Source organism: Protopterus annectens, chromosome 3.part0, assembly GCF_019279795.1.
Source record: "Protopterus annectens isolate FY-2018-M chromosome 3.part0, PAN1.0, whole genome shotgun sequence".
NCBI classification, from domain to species: domain Eukaryota; kingdom Metazoa; phylum Chordata; order Ceratodontiformes; family Protopteridae; genus Protopterus; species Protopterus annectens.
The window spans coordinates 502,818,190-502,842,249 of NC_056731.1; the positions used below are offsets into that span (position 1 = coordinate 502,818,190).

The window sequence follows — 24,060 nt, forward strand, 5'->3', positions numbered from 1 at the left end:
TTTTCATATGTTTCCTTTCATCATTTCTTGTTTGTCATATTTTCCTTGCTTAACATTTTCATACTTCACACCTTAGAAATAACATTTTTTCTATATTTTTCAGCTTTGGCTTTTTCGCCTTCTTTATTACCTAGAAAAATGCATAGATGTTAAGGACAGTACAGGATGTTTTTGGTTTCAAATCTCCTTCTACTTTTTTGTTACTCTTTTTTCCATCTTCCACACTGCTGCTTTCATTTCAGATATGTGTGTTTCAGTTATTGCATTGATAACTTGTTTAACTCTCTCTCCTAATGTTTATCTTTCCCCTGGGTCTATATCATGACGTTGAACGATAAAAAGAGCGAACGCTCTTTTATTGAACACTAAAACCCCAAAAGCAGTAAATGTCAAACATATGGAAAAAAACACTGTTCTGAAAAAAAAAATAAATAAAAAAAAACAAATCCACCACTACTTAAATATACCAACTTCGAGATCGCACCACAGTGGAGGAAATGGCAAAGTTCCAAAAATGGCCCAGCTATTTTTTTCCCTGGGAAAAAAATCGCTGCTCAGTGTGTTTGGTATTCAGTGTTTGCTCTTTTTTTTATCATTCAACTTCGTAGTATAGACCCTTTCTCCCCATCTATCCATTTACAATAACTTTCACTCATATTTCATAGCATATTTTGTAACATTCAAAGCTTTTCTTCTGTCCCATGTATCTCTAGTGATACATATATATATATATATATATATATATATATATATATATATATATATATATATATATACATATATATGTCTCATGTATCTCCATATCACTTCTTGACTAATCTTATCAAAAGTATTTGCCACATCATTTGCCTTCATTTCTTATATTCATTTAAATTCCTATGTTTTACTTATTTTACTATTATTAATATTTCCTTCAGATCTCTACTCTCCTTGATTCTAAAAATACCTTCTATAACTTCATCCCAAACCTTCTGCATCCTTTTTTGCATTATTTTCATAAAGATTTTTTAATCTATTTTCCAGTGTGATTGGCCTCCGGTTTCACAGTTGTTTCTTTCATCTTTTTTTCATATAAACATAATTACTACTTCACAAATATGTTCATCTGTTATTCCTTTCTTTATCCATTCACTTAATATGTTATAGAATATTAATTGCTCATTTCCATTAATCTCTTTCTAATATTCATAAACTAATTCATCTCATCCTGGTGCTGATTCTTCTCTTCGTTGTTTTGTTGTTTCTGCCATTCCTTTCATAGTAGTATCATTTTCTAGAGAACTTTTTTAACATTTTCAGATTTTTTCCAATCCACACTTCTACTTATTCCTTTCATTTATTCTACCCCAAAACATTTTTACAAGTTCCATTATTTTTCTCTATATCTAATAGTTCTTATTCATCAATCCTTACATCCATTCATCCTTCTCTTATTTTTTCATCTTTTCCCAGAAATGGTGAAACTTCCTCGTTTCCTATAAAAACACATTATTTAAACTACATATTTTTAAATTTTTCTCTGTTTTTCATACAACTCTCTTTTTTTATTCTCACCACATTGTTCTCTTTCTTTATTAATGTTTTTTTATAATTCTTTTGTATATTGCCCTATTCCCTTGCTTCACTATTTTTTCTACAATCCAAAATATTTTCTTGTATCCTTCTTTATGTGCACTCCACTAATCTGTCCAGTTTTGAGGCAATGTCTATACTGGTCCCTTCTCATCCCATCTGTTTTGGTAATCTCTGCAGTCAATCATTTTATTAATTTCCCTTCTTTTATTACTTATCTGTCATCCCCTATTTTACCCATACCAGTCTAGGATCTGAAAACACAACCATTTTTGCTCATTATTATTACTGTTGTATCCTTTGAATACACCAATCTTTTTCTATTCTAGAAGTCTCCCTTTATATGTTCTTTCTGTATTTTTTTCTTTTTTCAACCTCAGTGTCCTATAAGTTTTCTTATTACTTTAATAGCTTGTATTATTTTCTGTCTCTCCTTTATCAAACAGTAGTTGAACTATCCCACCATAATAATAGTCGTATTTTATAGGAGAAAGTTTTTAAGTTCCTCAAGCATATTTTTCTCTCCATCATATTTGTGCATGCATAAATTACAGTTATTCTTACACAGTTTTCCCTTTTCCTTACATCACATGCCAGTAATCTTTCAAGCACTGCTACCATTACTTCTAGTATTTTTATCTTTTTATTTTAAAAAAAATCCTGCTCCCGTATGAGTATAGTTCAAAATGTTGACACTCAGTACTAACATAAAAATACTGACAGTTCATATTGTTGGCACAGCAAAATACAGACACTCAGAATACAGACAAAAACTACATTATATTTATATCAAAAAGCAGTCAAACACTTTCTTATCTGATCAAGTCACACTAAAAAGTACAGTAAAATGAAAAAAAAGCCTCAACCATACCAGTACCATAGAATATAGTTTGAATAGTAATAGTATTATAAAAAGGATTTTCTAATGTAATGCACAGAGTTAGGGTTAGTGCTAATTAATACAGTGGTGGAAGGGGGATTCACCCTCACTGCAACACCTTACTAATGCATGCTAACCCTAACAGTGTATCTTACCTTAGGAAAAAAATACTTTCCATAGAACTACTACTACACAAACCTTTCTCAAACACAAAAACATGCAATGATAGCATACACAATATCCCTTTACCCAACACTTATCGTAACCTGCCAACAAAACATTACTACCTCAGATACCAACCCATTTACCCCAGTTTGCATTCTGAATTATCAGCATTTTGACCTGACAGCATTCTGAATGGTGACCTCATAGCAATTATATAATCCTTGTACTTGTTTATGCACCATTCAATTGCAACCACAACTCTAATATTGTTATGCTATTTACATTTAGTGCTAATATTCCTAAATCAGTCTTTTCCCTTTTTGCACCTTTCTCATTTCCAATTTCTGTTTTTACTTTCCTTCTTCATACCTTCCCTCCCTTCAGTTGATATATCAATTTCTTCTTGTTTTTCTCCTGCTCAAATTCACCCTCTTCCCTTTCTTCACTTCCTAGTGCTACAAATCTGTTTTTGTTTTGCACTGTAATACTTTCTCTTTGTAAAACATTTCCTACCTTATTCCCATAATTTTTCTCCATATTAGTAACATTGTATTCTTCAGATATTTCCACAGAATACTTTCTCCTTGAATAGTTCAGTTATAGTATCATCATATTGTCTTTCTTCAGGAATACTTTCTTCTTCTAACAATTCAATTTTCTAATATAGGATAGTCAAACCAAAAATGTCCAAATTCATAGGTTCATAGGTGGTGTACTAGGCTAATGGCCCTAAAGCCTTTGCAAGCCTACCCCTTAGAAGTGCATTTCCTATACTTAGGCCTACAATTTTTTGTGGTATGTCCCTTTTCCCCACTCTGACCACATCTTTTTTATCACGGTCTTGAACCAAGTACCTGTCATCCCCACAAAAAATGCTTTAGATTATTTTGAATTCCTCACTGTTCCCTGTTTCCCATTCACCATTACTACATTTGAAATATGATCCATTTTTCCCTCATGCAAATCCAGTATTACCCATACCTCCTTTTCACTGAACAAACATTGCTTTTACCATACATTTTTAACCTCATGTACCTTATTACAAACGGACAGAAAAAAGTCTTTAACTCAAGTTCCTCTATATCCGATATTCTGAACTGCACAGATTTTCTTCCTTAACTGCAATCTCAAGGTCAGAAAAATATACTCATTCTGTGGTGCCAATGAGATCTGTTTCTCCACTTCATTCATACATTTTTCAGGTAAAGAATAAGTTTAAAAAATAACCTTGCAAATCTCTTCTGCTCCTAAACATATTAATGGCATTTTACATTGTGCCCCAAATGTAAAACCATACTGGCCATAACTTCATACCTGTTAATAGTGTCACTCTTCTTTGTTTTGATTCTTCTCTTCTGATTTTGTTGTTCGTGCATCAGCACGTGTCTTTTTTCAGGTTTGATCACAGTATCTTTCCTGCCTTTGTTTAGAATTTTTGAATATGAAAGAGATTTCTTGCTGCCACAATGATACCAGGTTGCAGAGTCATGCTTTTGAAACCAGGTACTCTACTGCCAAGCATACCCCAAGCTGTAGTCAACAGCTTTCAGTAATACACCTGTTTTCCTGACTGTGTGTCACTTGAATTGTGTGTGGTCAGTGTTGGAAAAAGGGGCATAGCACAATATTACTCCTCTGTTACTTCTCCCAGCATGCAACCCACTATAATACTTCAACTAACTTCTCATCAGCATTTGGCATACCACGATCCATCATCTTCATTAACACAGGAGTTTCCAGACATACTTCCTCCAGCTCTGTGCCAACAGTCTCCTCCCTTACAAACTCTGTTTGTGATAAGTCAGTATTCCATATCGCTCCACTTTCAGTTTGTCTTCTTTCCTCCTTCATTTTGGAAAACTCTGACCTTGGCAGTAGCCATCTTGTACCACTCAGTGGTCAAAAAGACTAGAGGAAGTTCTGCAATTCCCAAGACAAATGTACCCTAGTAGTGTAAATACCTCCTCAGTTCTTGCCTTAGAAGAGGACACTAGCCGAGTGGACCTAATGTTGTCAACAAAAGGATAAATAAATATACAAACAAATACACAAACCAGCACAGGTTATTACCCCCATAGTAGTGGAACTAACCAGATCAACAAAATATAAATAAGTAAATAAATACATTTATAAGCCTTATAAGAAGTCCATGAATAAGTTGACCAGCTATTGTGCTTTCCCACCTCTTAATCAATGACATGTAAAATTCACCCAAAATAATAGTAATATGCAGTTATTCACCAGGTAGGCCCACTGGACACACAGTCCCTTTAAGAGGCAACCTGAGAGCATCATCTGTTTAAGCGACTGCTCCAGTTCAAACAGTAAACAAATGAGGGCTGAGGGAACCAAGCCCTGTATCACATGACCTACATCTCACAGCCTTAACTCTCTATGCCTACTGACAGATTTATTTAACATTCCAAGTCTATCTTTTGCAGGAAGGCTAAACTACACTGTTTAACCCACTTCCTTTTTCTTCCTGATACAAAGCCTTATATAAATTCCACATAACCATATTTATATCTGAAGGTACAAACCTAACTGCTGATTTCTCTTCAGTTTTCTTTTGGTGTCTGAAGTAAGAGTTTTATGGGATTTTAAATGTCTAATTCACAATAATTCCTGAAGCCACTTCCACCAAACTCTAACCCTTTCCTGCTGAATACCCATGTGTCTGTCTTGGGATACATTAATATGGCATACATTGCCTTGTCATTGTATTTTCCCATTTAGAGTGAATCTTTGAGCATTTTATCTCCTTTTCTAGTTTGACTTCTCTGTTCTTATATAATTTTATCCTATCCCATCCATTATTAATGGCCCTATCCTGAAACACTATCTCAGAAAACTCAAACTGGGCTGTGCTGCTCACACTGTCTTCCTTGTTCTCTTGTCAAAATTATATCACCCGTTGAACTAAACCTTCCCTGTCAGTAACCTTCTTAAAAATAAGTGGGTGCAACATCCAGCCCTGTTTCTGAAACTTACCCCTTAATCTCACTGTATACAAGATGGCAAGACTGTGATCAGACTGGGCAGTGGTAATAATGTCTGTACTGTGAATTTGACTCAGTAAACACAAAATAATAAACATACGTCTTAATAGTAATCTGTTTATAGCAGCAATGTATAAAAAAATGTCTCCTCTTTGGACTAAAATTTATACCTAATCAAGTCCCTCTGCAATCCCACAGTCTGAGCTCTATTAGGCGCAAGGAAACCATTCCAGTCTGATACTTTATGTATCAAAGGACACTGTACCACATTGAAACATCCACATAAAATTACCAGAACTCTGTTACCACCTATATTCCAGTACTTACTAAAATTCCACAAATCATCTCACATCCAAGTGATTTGGACAGTAGAGGTTTCCTGTAATACTTGTCCCTACCATCCATTTTCAGTTTTATTATGTTGTCTGCCTCTCAGTTCATCAATTCCTTCAGCTATAGCCCCTATTTGCAGTGATAGTATCCTATCCTGTTGATCCTTTTACCACTTTGACAGTAGTATCCTTTTACCACTTTGACAGTAACCATTTTCCATAATTTCTTGACAAAGCATCACCTGAGTTCATAATGCTTGAGTTTCTAATTAGGCTTTATGTTTCATTGCAGTATTCAAGCCCTTGACATTGAATGAAACAAAATATAATCTGGTCCCAACTGTAGTGACTCATGTATACACTCTGTCAGGAACATCAGTATTTGGCTGCTGTTTAAGCGATTTCAACACTAACCATCCACAATAAAAAAACGCACACCCATAGTAAATTATAACATCTGTCTCCACAAATTCTAAACAAGAAAAGCAACCCCTGCAGCTCAGTTTTTAATCCCTGACACTAGTGATCTAGGGAAGTTGGTGGAGCACCACCCATGACAAAGAAAACAAATAAGAAATCTACATTCCGGGACTTCAGTAAAGCAAGTACAGGTGCCATATCATGGATTTCTAGACAAAAATAGACTGCTTATAATATTATCTAACATGTATATCATATTACATTATAAAACAACTGTATACCTAGACTTACATCAAAACAGGGCATAGAAATGTCTTTTCCTGTTGCCGCAATACATATGCAAAAAACAGGATGACCCTGCCACACAGACCTTAACAGCCCATTCCTCTTCCATTACAGAATACTGTGGCACTGAAAATGCAGCGCTATTACTGCATGGAAGAAGAATCTCTACTTTGCTTGGTGTGCTCTAATACAGCATCGGTATAACTACTTAACTCATATGCAGTCTTCCAGTGTCCTCCAACCATCCCAGGAAAGTCCATACTCCAACCCTCTATAGGCTTCCACTTGTAGCAACTGTACTGAGCAGATTGCAAAGAAAGCACACCTGAGTGAACATTAGCAAAAACAAAGTGCACAATGGAAAATACATATTCATTAAATGCCCTATGAAAGACGCAACAAACCATTTCAGCATCACAACAGAGAGAGCAAACTCAAAAGTTTCAGTCCTACAGGCATTCCTTTATAAATTGAAATATAAATTGCATGCACTAATTACTTTCCTAAAAAAGAAGAAAGAAAAACATCATAAACATGACATCATTCCAAGCATTGCCTATACTAAAATGCATCACACTTTTGAAACAAAATTGTCATCTACAGGTAGTGCTGGAATGTGAAAGATCCAGCATAATGAAGCCACTCTGCTCCTCCCCCCAAAAAGAAAGAAAGAAATTAACAAGTAATGCATACTTAAAACTTGTTCGTAATATGGGTAGCCTAGAAATAAATACCTGATTGGTAATTAAATAAAGCAAAGATCTTACTCATCTCTTGTCCCCATTGGCTAACAATGAAGTCTGTTATACACATTAATAGAGTTCAGCATTCCTCCTGCACATTGTTAATCAGTTCAGCCACTTTCTATGTGTGCTTTTCTTTCACTTTCTGTTTGCAGCATTTCAATTTCTGTGGGCAGAGGTCCTGGTCAGTGAAATCCGTATCATGTTCTGCTTCATTCAACTCACCAAGATCTGTCAAGGGAGAAAATGACTGCACAGGAAACCACAATGCCTTGCTTTCTAAAAGTAATGCAGGGTTTCTGAGTCAGACTCTGTCTCTTTAGTAGTACAGGGTAACGTCCCTTCTGGTATCCTGACAGGAAGCTATATAGGTAATGTAGTTTCTCTTTAGAATATACCATGCCTTCCAACAACGACTCTCCTGACTAACTGCAATGCTGGTGACTCCCTAGAAACCAAGTCATTGCTGGATGTAGAGACCAAATATGCTTCTATATTTGTAGGATATTCAAAACATAAAGCCAGCCTCTGCTGCTTCTAAACAATATAAACATCAGAAAAGCAAGTTGCATCTGATATCCACAATCCTTAAAATGTCCATAAAGTAAGGTTGTCCCTTTTATTAAACATCAGACCAATTTTTGATGCAAATCTCACCACAGTCTCAGCAGTTTTATATTTGGTGCCTTGCGCTCTTCACGTGGTGAAACTAAGTGAGGACCTTCACTGCAAAATATCTAGGTAGAACACACTTTGTTTTAGCTGAGATCCTCATCTACTTCCTCCTCCTGCCAGCTGAATAAGGCCATTAGATTTATGTAATTTTCTGAGGATAACTGTATTTTTTCATATTTACCACTCATTTCTTTTTCTGACTTCTGGAAGAATAAAGTGGAGGTCATTTTGATGGGATCTGTTTTCAGTTTCATTTGTTTTACCCTCCAAATTCTTATTTCAGAAATGCAATCCCTCAATTGGTTAAAAAAAAAAAAAAAAAAAAAAAGTGCAGTTGATTCACTGTTTTTGTGGTGCCATACATAAAGTCTGTCAAAGCCAAAAACTGGTCATGGATTGTACGTGTCCCAATCATAACCACCTTACCTAGATTAAATCTGGGTCCTCTACCTGGGATAAGCTTCCACTGGTGTAACTAAAATCAGAGCTATGCACATTACTTTCCTGTTATCAATACAAGTCTGTAGTCAAAGAGGGCTACATCCCTTGTATTTGGAATGAGGCTCTGGTAGTTCCCTTTCACAAAGGTGCACTCTGTTATGTTGAATAACAATTGGCCTACTGCATCCCTGTCTCCTGTCTCATAAATTTGGCATAAATGAAATGTGTGTATTCTCACCTTTTTCAACATCTCATCAGCACAGACGTAATATGTAACACACTACATGGCTTCGGACCTAGGCAGAGTACTGATACCCTCTTCTATATACAGCAGAGTACATCCATAACAATAAGAACAACACAAACACCAAATTGCAAAGTATGTCCAGAAAAGCAACAACAGCCAGTATATCCAAACGATTTATTCTCAATAGAATCTCTAGCACCTCGGCTTCAGAAAGCCTTCAAGGAGTATCTCACAATGAAAAAACAGTTAACATTTATACACACCTTCATTTGCTCATTATACAATTAAAACTAAATAATCAAATACTAAAAAACAATTATACAATTAAACAATTAAATCACACTTTTCCAGCAGCATTCAGTGTTCAGCCCCTTAGGAATCAGGGTATGATATTTCAGAATAAAAATCAATTCTTTTTTCAAAAGTTCATATCTAATCTTATCCTCACTAGCTTCTTTTCTTATAATTTGTTCTAAAATAGATGCTCTAAAACTATCACATTCAGAATTATGATATTCAATAAAATGTTGTGCTAATGGACTTTCTATTTTTTTTATTTTTAATGTCTCTCAGATGCTCCATAATTCTGATTTTAAACATCCTTTTTGTTTGACCCACATAATATTTTTTACATCCACATCTAATAATATAAATCACTTGTTCCGTAGTGCAGCTGAAATGCCCTTTTGGTTTAAAACTAATTCCATTTATGTAAGGGAAAACATTCTCCACATGAGTACAAATCTTACATTTTCCACACTCTTTGGTACCTATACTTTGAACAGATCTAACTAAATTCTGTGTTGGTAATTCAAACTTTGTATGTACAACTATATCTCTAATATTTCTTCCTCTCTTATAACTAAATTTTAGCATTTTATTAGTCATATCTTTTAACTCTTCGAAATTCTGTAAAAATTTCCAAAAATATAAAATACATCTTTTTATATCTTCACTGCATATGTTGTATACAGATACCATATAAATGTCATTATTACTATTTTTACCTGTCTCCGTCTTTTTATTTGCCTCACATTTGTGGTTTATATATCTTTGAGGATACCTATTATATCTTTTACTAAATATTTTATTTTTACTCATATTAATCAACTGAATATCATACTTCCTATTTTTAAACATTTCACATGTTTTATCTACCTCTTCAAGGAATTCTTCCTCTTCATTACATATTCGAGAAATTCTCAATAACTCACTATAAGGTATTGCTTCTATAACATGTTTAGGATGACAACTGGTACCCATCAAAAATTGATTAATACTATCAAATTTTCTGTGTATCCCAGTGACTACATGTTCACCTACTATTCCTTTTAAATTCACATCTAAAAAAGAAACAATATTACCACTTTGTATCCCATCAAATTTTATATTAAATCTGTTTTTTTGCATGTCTCGAACAAAGTTATTACTTTCTGTTTTTCCACCCTTACATAAAAAAATCAAGTCATCTATAAATCTAAAATAATACATGACATGTTGTTTTACAAAAGTATGTGTATAGATGCATTCTGATTCTACCATACCCATAAAAATATTCGCATACATGGGTGCAAATGCTGCACCCATGGCTGTGCCCTGTATTTGATGGTAAATAGATGGCTTCGGACCTAGGCAGAGTACTGATACCCTCTTCTATATACAGCAGAGTACATCCATAACAAGCTCAAATTAGGCCAGTAGTAGGTATATGCACTTTTCCATATGCTCTCAGAGTTTTGACATTGTGTAAAACATTAAAACCCTCTGTGTCCTATCAGCCAATGGACTCTGCTACAGTGCCAGTGAATGGTTTTCCATGTGTGTAGTTGACAGACGTCAAGAATGTCAGATGAGCCAAGCCATCTCACAGTCTGTGCCAGATGAATCCCGTCAGGTTCTATACTGAGCCTTATGTTGTGAGACAGCAGTAAGAGCAGCAAGCAAAATGCTAGGGAGCAAGTATGCGGGATGGCCAAAAGTGACCAGTACTACAAGTCAGAGAGCTGTAATACAAGAACTAATTCATCTTTTCTGACAGTTGGCTCTTCATTGACACCCACTTTGCGCACTGTGGTGTGTTATAACTACATCTACACAAGGTAGTTGGAATATTAGAGCAAGGCAGATGTAGAATTCTGAAATTTAAGTAGCATTCAGTGGTTGTGGGAGAAACTGGAAAATGATCGCTGAGAAAATATGAAATTTACTCCATAACATGTACTCGTAAGGTGGGTTCAGAGGTAAATATGAAAAAATATAGTTATCCTCAGAAAATGACAGTCTTTTACAACTTAATGAGTAAATGACAGAAAAGAATGTCGGTCATGTCAAGGTACTCCACTGGGGTTTACTGTGCTTACTTTCATGAGAAAGATCAAAAGTTTTATTTCAGAAGAAGGGCTGTCAAGTTCTATGACATATACTAAATATGTGGCAGATCCCATCATGAATAAATATTATAGGTACCATTACCTAACAATACAAGATGGTAAATCAAATTAGAGAAAATGATCAAAAGTGGCTATAAGGACAACTGCACAACTAGAAAGGTCTACACAAAAGGAAAGAACTACTGACATTTTTTCTAATATTGTCACATATTTTGAACAACTATTTCTATCTTAAATGTATTTTGTCTCTGACTGAAATGCTATTTCATACTGCTTAGCAAACCACTAATTTCCAGCATTGTGTTACTTCAAAAATGATTCTACTAACCCCAAGGTTACTTTTAACCTTTTATTCTTTTAAGTATAAACAGATTTTTTGGCCAGAATGGGTTAAAACACAGTTTGCAGGATTAAAGATAGCATGTTTAAATGATGGGTTGAATACTTTGAATGTTATATTTTAAAACAAATTCTGCATCATTGCCCAATTCTAATGCCATTTCATATAATTTTTATGCATAAACAGTGTTATTCAAAGCTACGTGACTTGTGGTTTAAATGGATTGTGTACTGTAGGATAACTGCACATTTCACTCAGTACTGTTTTTTGTATAATACAGTCTTTGGGATCACTACTTACTGATTTTTTTTTACTTCTTACAGTTCAACAGAAGAGCCATTTCACTGGCAAACACAAGGTAATATTTTATTTTCTGTATGCGTAAACTTAGTGTATTTCATTTTAAGCATTACTAAGTTGAGTACACACATTACCCATTTTCATTTTTTTTCACCCAGCTGCACATATGTCTCTTTTTGTCTTATTTTTCATAGTCAGGTAACAATCCATTATTTATCTGTACATTTTTTAATAGTCATTTTCAAAATTATCCCATTACAGATCAACGGAAAATTTCAGATACAATAGCAGGTTGTGCACAGACATTGTAACTTATATGACAGACACTATTGTTATGAGTGTCCCTGTAATTCCTAACAAAGGAAAGCTACAGTTTCAGGATGTGCTGTTCTGTGATGATGTCACTGCAGTGCTGTGTCATACATCATTCAAATTCATTTTTCCCCTTGGAACCTTTTGGTTGTAGATGGACAGAAGGACATTGAAGATGAACTAACTACTGGCTTGGAACTGGTTGACTCCTGCATTCGATCTTTGCAAGAATCTGGAATACTTGACCCTCAGGATTACTCAGCGAGTGACAGTAAGTCATTTTGTATCATAGAGAGCATGTTGGGTAAAAGCAGTTTAAGGTCAGCAGATGAAAATGGTTTCAGTATTATAAAGGCTGTTTAATAAGCATAATGCCTCTTTTAAGCAAGTCAAGTTTTATCTAGAAACTTACTTTATCATGCCAAAGACATGTATACACCAATTATGAGAGTCAGAGCAAACCACTTTTCTAGAAAGATATTAAGGTAAAAGTTACAATAAGAATTAATTCTTGCTGTGTCTCTAAAATGTTCTAACTTCATTGGAACTGAATTTCATTTTAAAACTATCAGATTCAAAGCATTGTTGTTCTTTCTGTTTGCCTTTTGAGGGAACACTGTTTATTCCTTCTTTTATATAAGAGCAGACTTAAAAGAAAGGAAATTAGTAAGTGCCTGTATCTGTAAATATCAAAAAAAGCTTTTGTGGCTGGTAAATGTTATATGAATCCAGAGCCTAAACCTTCATAGCTGACTGCTATAAAGAAGTAGAGACTCTGATAGCCGATAACTAAATAGTAGATACCTTAGTCTGCCCATTACCATCCTGGTTGGTTAACCAAAAAAAAAAAAAAAAAAAAAAAGCCTGTTGAAAACACAACACCAAAAACAACCTGGCAAAAGCAGCAATCAGAGGCAAACAAAAATGAATGAAGCAAATAGCGTAAACAAGATTTAATTCCACGCTTTCGTCCGTAGACTTCTTCAGAATGAAAAACATATGACACTGGACTCGTTTAAATACATTCAAATTAATAAAACAATTTAAAACTTAATCACAATCAAACTAAATTGCTGTGTTAATTAAAAAAGGAGTTAACACCATCACTCCTTTTATGGAGATGTAACTTCCTGTTTTTCAAAAAACATTTAATGTTGACTGCTTCGTTGATACCTGGAAGTTTGTCAGCTTTTAGTTTCATTTGCCAAAGGGCTTCTCTTTGTAGAATGTAATTTTTAAAATCCCCCCCTCTCATATCGTTCTGACAAACCTCTAGTATGGAAAATAAAAATCTTTTGAAATTATGACAAAGGATGGAATGCTTATATAAAGCGTTAGTAGAGTCTTTCTTTCTAATGTCATAAAGATGTTCCTTAATACGGATTTTTAAACACATTTTAATTAACACAGCAATTTAGTTTGATTGTGATTAAGTTTTAAATTGTTTTATTAATTTGAATGTATTTAAACGAGTCCAGTGTCATATGTTTTTCATTCTGAAGAAGTCTACGGACGAAAGCGTGGAATTAAATCTTGTTTACGCTATTTGCTTCATTCATTTTTGTTTGCCTCTGATTGCTGCTTTTGCCAGGTTGTTTTTGATCCTGGTTGGTTAAGCTGTTAAACCTATTTAACTGACATGTTTTTTCTACCCCTCAACAGAATTGTGGTAAGACACATTTATAATATTATGGTCTCAATTTTTCAGATATATTACTGTCTACACATTCTTTGCAGAGTGTTTTTTTTGGTGTCTTTATATTGATAGGCATATAATCATTTGGCTTGTTTTCTTTTCTCGGGTTCCTTTCATACTTGGTTGATGATTGACTTCTCCTTGTGTATTTTATATACCTGCAGTATTCAGCACCATAGAAAGAATCTGCAGTACACATTTTACTTGTTTGCATAAGTGTATCATAGTGTGACAAATGTGTTGGGATCGTTCTACATACACATATCACTGTTGCTTGAAAAAGACTGTATGAACATGGAATAGTACATACTATTAATAATAGAAAATTATAAAATAATAATAAGAAAAGCAGCTGCTTCAGGAATACATCTGTATGGCCTCCTGTGGAAGACAGGAGGGAGTCCTCCACATCTTTCAGCTGTGTCTCTATGTAACCCTCTAAATCAGGGTGTATCCTGCCTAACCAAGCCACAGTGGGAGTCATGGGTGCAGATTTACCCACTCTGCTGCAAAAACCACTCATCAGTCCCTGTTTCAATTAATTCATTTATTGGTTAGTGAATCACTCAACCAAATTCAGTCATGCACTTTCTCAAGGAGATTGCGCACAGGGAATTATTTTCCAGTGGATCACTTTTGTGCAATGATAACTTTATTTGGTTCTATTCTATTATTCTTAAGTGTGTTGTTTAGTACAAAGCCCTAATTCTTCCTTGACTACTCCATACCACCATGATATAAACAGACATTGTACTGATCTAGTGTGTGTGCACATAGCATTGAGCCTCAGACTAAAATAATATATCCTGATGATTTAGTTATCACTGTATCCTTTGAATCATACATGAAATGATTTTATTTATTATTTATTTATTTTACATTTGTTGACCGGGATTGTCCGACTGAGCTGAAGAGCCCTTTTTCAGCGGAGGCCCGGGGAGAAAAGCTCCAACATATTATACAAGTTTCATTATAAATTAGCATTAAACAGCAATGTTACAGGATTATTACAAGGCATTAAGTAGCAATACAATGGTATACAGTGTCAGTAATCAGGAGTATAGCATAACTATTACAAGATGTATAAAAATAAATGTCATTAAGATGAGTATAGTTTTTGGAAATCACGACTCTGATGTCCTAAAACATGCATGCCTTATAAATGAACTGCTGTGACACACGTATCACCTCGTAGTCACATAATTCCAGACAACCTGCTAGAGAATAGGCCTCCAATCAATGTATTAATTCAGGACATTATCAATGGTTTGCACTCATGCCTTTTCCCATACTGTAAGTAGAGCAGTTTATGAGATGACAGGTTCCTCACCCAGAGACTGCCCATGCTCTGGAATAGACTTCCCATACATGTCAAGCAGCACATGTCACTGACTCTCTTCAAGAGAAATCTTGATGAGTGGATGGGTAATAGAAAGCTCATCATGGGGATCACTCCAGTGGCTCTACTTGATAGAGGCACTGGGAACTAACGCCGGGTGGCACGATGCCATGGTACTTCTATTAGGTAGGCTTGTAAAGGCTCCAGGGCCATTAGCCTAGTACACACCTATGTGCACTATGTGCATATGGTTGCAGTGGTTCAGCTCTGTGATGTAACACCAAACTAGTACATTCACAGATGTAGAGGGGCTTGTAGGGGTATGGAGGTACATAACAGACACTTTACTGGACATGTAGGGGTATACAACACACATTTTATTATTGTGACAGAAGGATGGCTGCATGACATTATTCCCAATAACAGATAATTTAAGAAGTGACTCCTCTAGGTGGTTTCAAGATATTTAGATTTCGACTTATTCAACTAAGTTAAACCTCAAGTATACCTTTACTGCAGTCCAACATCCCCCCCAAGTGAGGTAAATCTGAAGCCCCCCCCCCACATCTTGTAGGATGTAGCCCATAGGAATGTTGCAGGGGTAGCAGCACCATCATTGGTTCTAATGCAATACTGTGAGAGAAAGTAAACTGGCAACAGTGGAAATACTAATAGAACTTAACACTGTGAATACCCCATAAGCACACACAAGTAATAATGTATATGGGTTACACAGTGTATTACACCAAATCCTGCCCTATATGTAAAGTGAGAACTGTGCTTGTATTTTGTTCTTGGATAGCAGTTACTCACTACAGGATCTACTGTTATGCTCTATGCTTCGTCCAAGCAGTTGTACAAAAAGCCTACCTCGCTGCTAGATACAGAATACATATAGTACTGATTTGCAGCTATGTGGACATCTATGTAGTCTACAACTTTATTCTGACAGGCTCACCTAATATTTTTGTACTTATGTACAATGTTGGCACAATCTATTTATTTGTTTGTTGTTAACCAAGAAAATGTGACTGGACAAAGCTCATTTTCAGAAGCGACTTTGAAACATGTCCACAAAGTTGCATAACAGTAATAACATAGTTATTCTAGTACAAACTACATAAAATGAGACATTAAATAGTACATCAGCATAATGTGCATTCAATAACAGAGCAGCATGTTATCAGTGTAGTAAAGAAAGTGAAATATCAGTACATGAAGTGAAAGGTAATACAAATGAGAGAAAAAGAAAAAGTTGGAGAACATATGAAGAAGTATGTATTTTATTATTAAGGGAAATGTAAATATTGAAAAATTATTTATTACAGAAACTAAGATTGTGAAGATTAAAAGAGAAAAACATATCCAGGTAAAGCATTATTGGGAGGAGTATATCAGAAGTGAGAAAAAAAAATAAAGTTTAGGTGAAAGTGTAATAAATTTAGACCGTGGTATTGTGTAAGTTGCATTTTGAAGCATTTTAGTTTAGCTATCAGTTTTAGATGAAGTCAAATGGAATTCCACAATTTTGTGACGAGTATTGCACATCTCATGCAAGAAAGTTTGACTTAGTAGTGGTTAGAAGGGACAGTGGTTTTTCTAACATTATCTCTGATACATTGATTAGTCATGTAAAGGGAGCCACATTTCATGAGTGTTTTTTAATGGCTTTTAATAAGTGTTGGTTGAATTTGAGAACGTCATCAATTTTGACTATTAAGAGCATGGTGCATGCTATAGCTTTTATTTTATTATTAAATGAAATTATGTGAAATGTCTGATACTGGAGAAAGAACTGTGAGTGAAAAGTATTAACTTTGCTTTATTAGGCTTGAAGAATATGTAGAAGTTGGCTAGCAATGATTCTACAGATGAGAAAGACTCTGTAATTTCTTGATGTTTTTGGTAATGCTCTTTTAATTTCTCCCAAGTCTTTTGGGTTTGTATTACCACCATGATGGGAATGGACCCCATTCCTAAGTCAAAGTATGATTAAAGTTCATGAAATTAATATTGTTTCAATCTTTGATGTCAGCCAGAAGTGCTCTTCGCAGCACCTGTAATGTGCCCAGTAATGACTCCTGCAATTCCTATGGAGCTACATGTAGTGGTAACGTATCTAAATATGATTGTAGATTATTTTTTATAAGAGCCATTGCTCCTACTACTATTGGAACTGTCTGGGTGTCTTTCTTCCACATTGCTGTCATTTCTGCTTGCAAATCCTGATATTTTATGACTTTGTGTCTCTCTGTACGCAAGACACTGTAGTCACTGAGTATAGCAATTTCAGTGATCAATGCTACTTTTGTCTTCTTTTCACGGACCACTATATCTGGTTTTCTAGCATCTGTTTTTTGAACTGTTGGTAATGGGCAATCCCATGTGATGTAGACTTCATCATATTCTATGATACTGTGGGCTCATGTTTCCAGTGTTTTTCAGCTGCTTCAATACCATTGTGTTTCAGAATCAAATGTGCAAATGTTTTGCCACATTGTTATGCCTTTCAGTAAACAGTCCAACTGTCATTAATACTTCACAACCAGCAGTAAGGTATGCAACTGTTTAGAATTCTGTTTTGTAAACCTACATGTATCTGATTCTCCCACATAATAAATGGACTTTGTAAACCAGGTGTGCATACCCCATTATCATGGGCTTCCAATATTAATCTTTCATCTTTTGGTTTGAATTCACCTCTCCTTAACCATTCCTGCTTTCGATCCTGATCAACATGAGGTTCTTCCAGACATTTTTTGTACTTGCAACTATATTTATGCATTTTCCACATTTCTTACCTTCTAATCTGATCTTTCACCTTATATTCTTTCTTTTGTTTTTTTGGCACATTCAGTTGCTGCCTAATTTTTATTTACTTCTGGTTTGATTTCTATTCCTGCTCGATGCGGATATGCTTCTGCTAGACTAAGCAGACCCGTCATCTTAGATTTATTCTCCTCATGTTTCAAAACTTTCACTGTGTTTAGGTCTTGTGAGGTCAGCAGACGTGTGCAGTTCCACAATTGCAGCTCTATACATGTAGTCAATTTCAAGGAGGCCCATCCCTCCTTTGGAATGGGGATATATAATCTTGGTATACACTGATTTTTATAAAACATTTGGTGAGCATGAAGCATCCTTCTTGTTTTCCTGTCTAATCTATCCAACACGTTTTGAGGCCAGTCAGTCACTCCAAAACTGTAAGTTAGGACAGGAAGAGCAAATTGGTTTATAGCTTGAATTTTATTCCTAGATGTCAACGTTGTTTTCAGAATTAATTTCAGTCTTCTGAAATATACTTTACTGTTTTATTCACATTTGTTCATGTTTTACTGTTGATCCTTCATCAATTTCCAAATATTTATACACTCCGTCTTACTCAAGTTCTTTTATATCACATTCTTTTCCCAAACTGATGTTTTCTTGTTGCTGCAGTTTTCCTGCTTTAATAGTTGCTTTTGCACATTTATCAAGAGCAAATGATATTCTTATATCATCTGAAAAAGTTCTGACTACTTGCAGTTGTAGTTTCAGTTTCTTATCTGATGAGCTGTACAATTTTAAATCATCGACACAGATGATGTGAGGTCTTTACACCTTTTAGTTTTCTAGGAGCCAAATTATAGCCATAGCCTAATCCGTTAGGTAGACAGAAAGGGTTAAGGGCAAGACAGAATAGCAGCAGCAACAGGGAGTGACCCTAGAATATCCCCCTTTGAATTTTTATCCCAGGAATAACAATTTGTCCTTTATCATGACTTAATTGCAAAGTGATCTGCCACTGTTTCATGGTCACTGTAATGTAATTGATCAGTGTAGGGTGTATATTATACATTTTGGAGCATGCCTCGTTGCCTAGTCATGTTATGTGAAATGTCTGATCCTGGACAAAGAACTGTGAGTGAAAAGTATTAACTTTGCTTTATTAGGATTGAGGAGTATGTAGAAGTTGCCTAGCCATGATTCTACAGATGAGAAAGACTCTCGGTAATTTCTTGATGTTTTGTTAAGAGTGGGACTGAGCAGATAGTCATTGAAATATCTGTGTATTATATTATGGTAGCATGCTTAGTGCCTTGGTGAAGATTGTTTATGGAAACATTGAATAGGATTGGGCCCCAGTATGGATCTTTGTTTGACTCCAACTGAGACTGATAGGAAGGGTGCTAGATCAAGCTGCCATTTCATAGATTTTTGTCTTTTGGGTGAAAAGGTAGGAAACAGGAGTGTGATTAGTGATTGAAGCTAAGAAAAAATATTTCTTTGAGGAGCTTTTGGTGAAATACTGTGTCAAAAGCTTTGATTATGTCAAGTACAGAGAGAGATGAAGCTAGGCTGTCTTCATTCTATTATGGTTGATGGCATTAGAGAAGGCAGTTGTATCATGGGTGGGACAAAGAGCATGTTGTGGTTTGGAGAGGAGATTATCAGAGAGGAAATTGGTAAGGTGCGTGTACATGTATGCATTCAAGGAGTTTTGACAGTGGGTTTATAGCTAGCAAAGTCTTTAAGTTACAGTCTTTGTGTACTGTCAATTGTGCAACAGATAGAATACTCACCTTTGGTGCAGAAGGCCATAGGTTCTATTCCCACACCAGGTGGATGGACTGCTGACACTGCAAAGCAACATAAGAAGGGGTACTGCACTCCTGAGTGTGTTGTCCTTCAGATGAGATGCTAATCTGAAGCCCAATCTGTCTCTGTTGGTGGTATCTCAGGTGGAAAAGATCCTGTGGCATCTGTTGAAAAGAGTAGGGTCATTGATATATGTACACATATATCAACCTACATTTGTCTGTTTCTCCCACACGTCCAATGGACTTTGTAAACCAATGTGTATGTAGCCCACTATCTTGGGCCGCCAATATTAACCTTTCATCTTTTGGTTTGAATTCATCTCTCCTTAACCATTCCTGCATTTACTCCTGATCGATATGAGGTTGTTCCAGGAGTTTTCTGTACTTGCAACTATATTTATGCATTTTCCACATTTTTTGCCTTCTTATCTGATCCTTCACCTTATAGTCTTTTTTGTTTTGTTTTTTTTTTTGGCACATTCAGTTGCTGCCTGATTTTTATCTCCTTCTGGTTTCATTTCCATTCCCACTTGACTAAGAAGGGAAGTCATCATAGATTTATTCTCCTCATGTTTCAAAACTTTCACTGTGTTTGGTCTTGTTAGATCTGTACAGCTCTCTCTCTCTCTCTCTATATATATATATATATATATATATATATAGGTTTACCATTGAAATGTCGCCGTACCATTGCACAGGTATAAAGTATTCGAACTACAGATGTTCAAACACTTCATATATGTGCAGGTTACATGAGCGAATGTTATAGTTGCGAATGGACTATGCATTTGCAAATATAACGTTCAAAGGGATGTACAGGGATTGCGGTACAGTGCGGTTAGGGAAATCATCCCTTTCCTCACTGTAGTGCAATCTCGGAGTTGTAATATATAGTTAGGGGGGTGTGGGGGTGCAGGGGGGCTTGCTTCCTCTGCATAATCTGGATGTTAGGTGTGCTAGTTAGGGAGTAGTGGCAAGGGTGGCATTGCTGTTAAGTGCCAAAAATGTCATGTCTGACATTTTCGGCATTAACAGCTGATTTTTGACATTTGGACGGATAGGTTATCTGTACGTTTGGCAAATTGCTTTGCTGATAAGTACCTTTTTTTATTTTTACTTTTGAGATTTCAATAGTAAACCATATATATATATATATATATATATATATATATATATATATATATATATATACATACACATAACATTCATTCCTGTATCAAAATTCTTATGTCTTCCAAAATAATTCTCACACATCACTATTGTTCACATCACTATTGTTACACCAGTCTAGAACTTTTATTTTTCTGTTATTTTTTATACTATTAACATTCGCAGAATCCATAAGTTATTCCTTCCTCTATGTCTTAATTTAGGAGATACCATCCTTATACTAATCTCCTATTAAAGGAGCCTCATCCATGTCCTTTCTTTTTCTTTTTCTTTTAACAGCTTTACATTTTCTTTTGCTGTCTTTAACTCTTCTACAAATAGAATTATTTACCATTTTCCAACTGATATCCTCTGTCACTGATTTCTGATTGTGTCTCTTATTCCCCTCCTGTATTTTCTATTTCAGCATCTCCTTTTTTCCTACAGTTTTGTCTTTTTCTGTCTCCTCTTCAGTCCTTTTTTAATCTTTCTCTTTGACTTATTTTATATCACTTAGCTCATCCTTTTTTTTTTTTTTTTTTTTTTTTTTTTTTTTACAATCCAAACATAAATACCACTTTTTCTTACATTTATAGCATACAAGTTGAATTTGTTTTGCTTCATGCTCTGTTTTCCCACAAATATGTAATATTTATTCTTGTCACAATTATTAATTAAATGTCCTTCCTTTGCACAAAAGTAACAAGTCTTTGGCTGTCCCCTATATTTATGCTGTTCTTTCGGCTTTTCCCAGTTAGGGATCGCCACAGTGGAACTCCAGTGCGCTAATGATTGGCAGTAGATTTTTTACGGGTGCCGAGGTGCCAGCTCAATGCCCAACCTTCAACAAAGGCACGCCCATTCTACGCATGTCTTTCGAACGCCACTCAACCACAGGGAGGACATGCAGACTCCACACAGAAGGCGCTCCAGCCGAGAATTGAACGGGAGAACCTCTTGCTGTGAGGTAACAACGCTACCACTGCACCACCGCGGCTTGTCCCCTATATTTATGACATTTGGAATATTGGAGTCCCATGCACAAGTCTATAAACCACTATTGTCATGAACTTTTAAAGTCTTTCTATTCACTTCCATTTGGAATTGTATGTGTACTTTGTTTGTCTGTAGAAAACATACCCTTGTTGTATATACATTCAAAGAATGATGATTCTGTCTTTTCATATTCACACAAAATCTTTCCATGGCATGCATAGACTCAAAGAAAAGTCACAAAATGTCTTTTTGTTAATTAGAATAAATGCTCTTGCCTCCTGAATGTTTGTTCTTAGTGGTAGAACTACACTGTCCCATACCTCCTATCTTTTCAGTTTCTTTTCCTTCTTGCTCTGTATCCTTACTATAGACTTTCTTTTCATTTTCTCTCTCTCCCTCCTTTCGATGTAGCTGCTGCCAGCTCTATATACACTCTGTCTCCACTGCTTCTCTCCTATTCCCTTTGTTAATTTTCTCCATTATGTCACTCCAAGAAATCTCATTCTCCTCCTCACTCTGATTTATAAGGTCCTGCAGTAAATCTTCTCGCAACCCTCCCAGTTGGAGTGGTTGTAATCACATATTCATCTATGGCTGTTTCATCAGTGTGCTCAAGCAGCCCTTTCTGAACTGTATCCTTTGACTCCTCAATAACACCACATGCTTGCTTTGATGCCTCTACTCCCTGTTGCTGTTCCATCTTGCATACCGTCCTCCCAGCCACCTCCACACTAGGAGCTGGAAGTGTACACGTATTCATGTTCCAACAGCAATGAGAATACAGAACGATGAGTATTTTTTTTTAATTGATTGACATCACTTGTATACATACAGTACTTATTATATACATATTTACATTATTTGCAATTTTAACAATGTCTCTTAAAGTTATATTAACAAGCACTCCCTCCCACCCTTTCTTCCCCAACCAAAAACACATCTTCTTTAAAATTCTTCTAGTATCCATTTTCCATTGAACTTAGTTTCATTTACCCCGGGATTCATGAAGCTCGGCGCAAGGCCGGTGTAAGGCCTGCGCCGGCGGTGCAGTGAATAGTCGGCGTAGTAGCGCCATATGCATAGTAATGAGAGCGCGCCACAACCACAGACACGTGCGTAGTGTACGTGAGCGAGCCCAAGTAGGATGCGTCCGGAGGCGTGGCTAAACCGGCAGGCGATGAGCAACCTAATGTGCTGACTGCCACGGTCCGCCCATAATAGTAATGGCAGCAGCCAGGGCCCGTGCAGAATGAAACGCACGTAGAGTATGCAACATAGTACCCGTCCCAACAAAATGGAGAAGCAAACACAACCCACGAAGTCCTAAGTGTACCCATCCAAGGAACAAAGGATACGCGTAACACCGTGTTCGTCCCGCAATGCACCGTCAGTGGGCATACCCAGAGAAGGTGTACCGCAGCATGTCAGCGCGCCGCACCAACATAGGAGTAGCGACTAAGGTTACCACCTGTCCCACTTTGCGAGGGGCAGTCCCTCTATGGGCAGTTGTGTCCCGATAAAAAATATTAAAAACGGCAAATGTGCTAAGATTGTAGGACATAATTATATCCCGTATTTAATGTAATGGTTGCATGAAATGGTTATTTCCATAACTAAAATACCTAAATGTCACAAGAAACAGAATAAGCAACCAAACTGCTACAACAATAAGCTTTTATTTAGGCAAACAAGTGAAGTTCTATGCTATATAGTGACCGTGGGTATGTGTCGGCCTGTAAAATCTGATGTGAGTCCCGAAAGTGTCCCACCTTGGCCACTGGAAAAGGTGGCAACCCCAGTAGCGACATGGGCATGGTCACCAGGGTTACCAGCTGTCCCACTTTGCTATGGACAGTCCCTCATTGGACAGTTGTGTCCCGGCAAAAATCGAAAAACTGGCAAATGACCTGAGATTTCCTGCCAAAATTATTCCCTCAATATACCTGTAATAGTAGCATAAAACATATATTTTGTATATGAAACACATACATGGCATAAGAAACTGAATAAGGAACCCAAATGCTAACAGAATAAGCGTATATTATGGCAAATAAGTGAAGTTCTGTCAACTCCACTTGCTGTGGGTATGTGTTGTCCTGCAAAATCCGATGTTTCCACAAAAGATGTCCCACTATGGGCATTGGAAAAGGTGTCAACCATAATGGTCACAAGCAGTAGTGAGAGTACACAGCCGGGTAG

General features: G+C 36.0%; 1 protein-coding gene across 3 annotated transcripts in view; it reads left to right on the forward strand.

The window, feature by feature from the left end:
- Nucleotides 1–24,060, forward strand: part of CTNND2 (catenin delta 2) — a 6,416,678-nt gene that overhangs the window by 3,345,327 nt on the left and 3,047,291 nt on the right. For all 3 annotated transcript variants that reach the window (XM_044064921.1, XM_044064922.1, XM_044064923.1), the window contains 2 exons: nucleotides 11,813–11,847; nucleotides 12,256–12,372. In XM_044064921.1, the coding sequence (XP_043920856.1) occupies nucleotides 11,813–11,847; nucleotides 12,256–12,372 (152 nt within the window). The remainder of the gene's footprint in view (nucleotides 1–11,812; nucleotides 11,848–12,255; nucleotides 12,373–24,060) is intronic.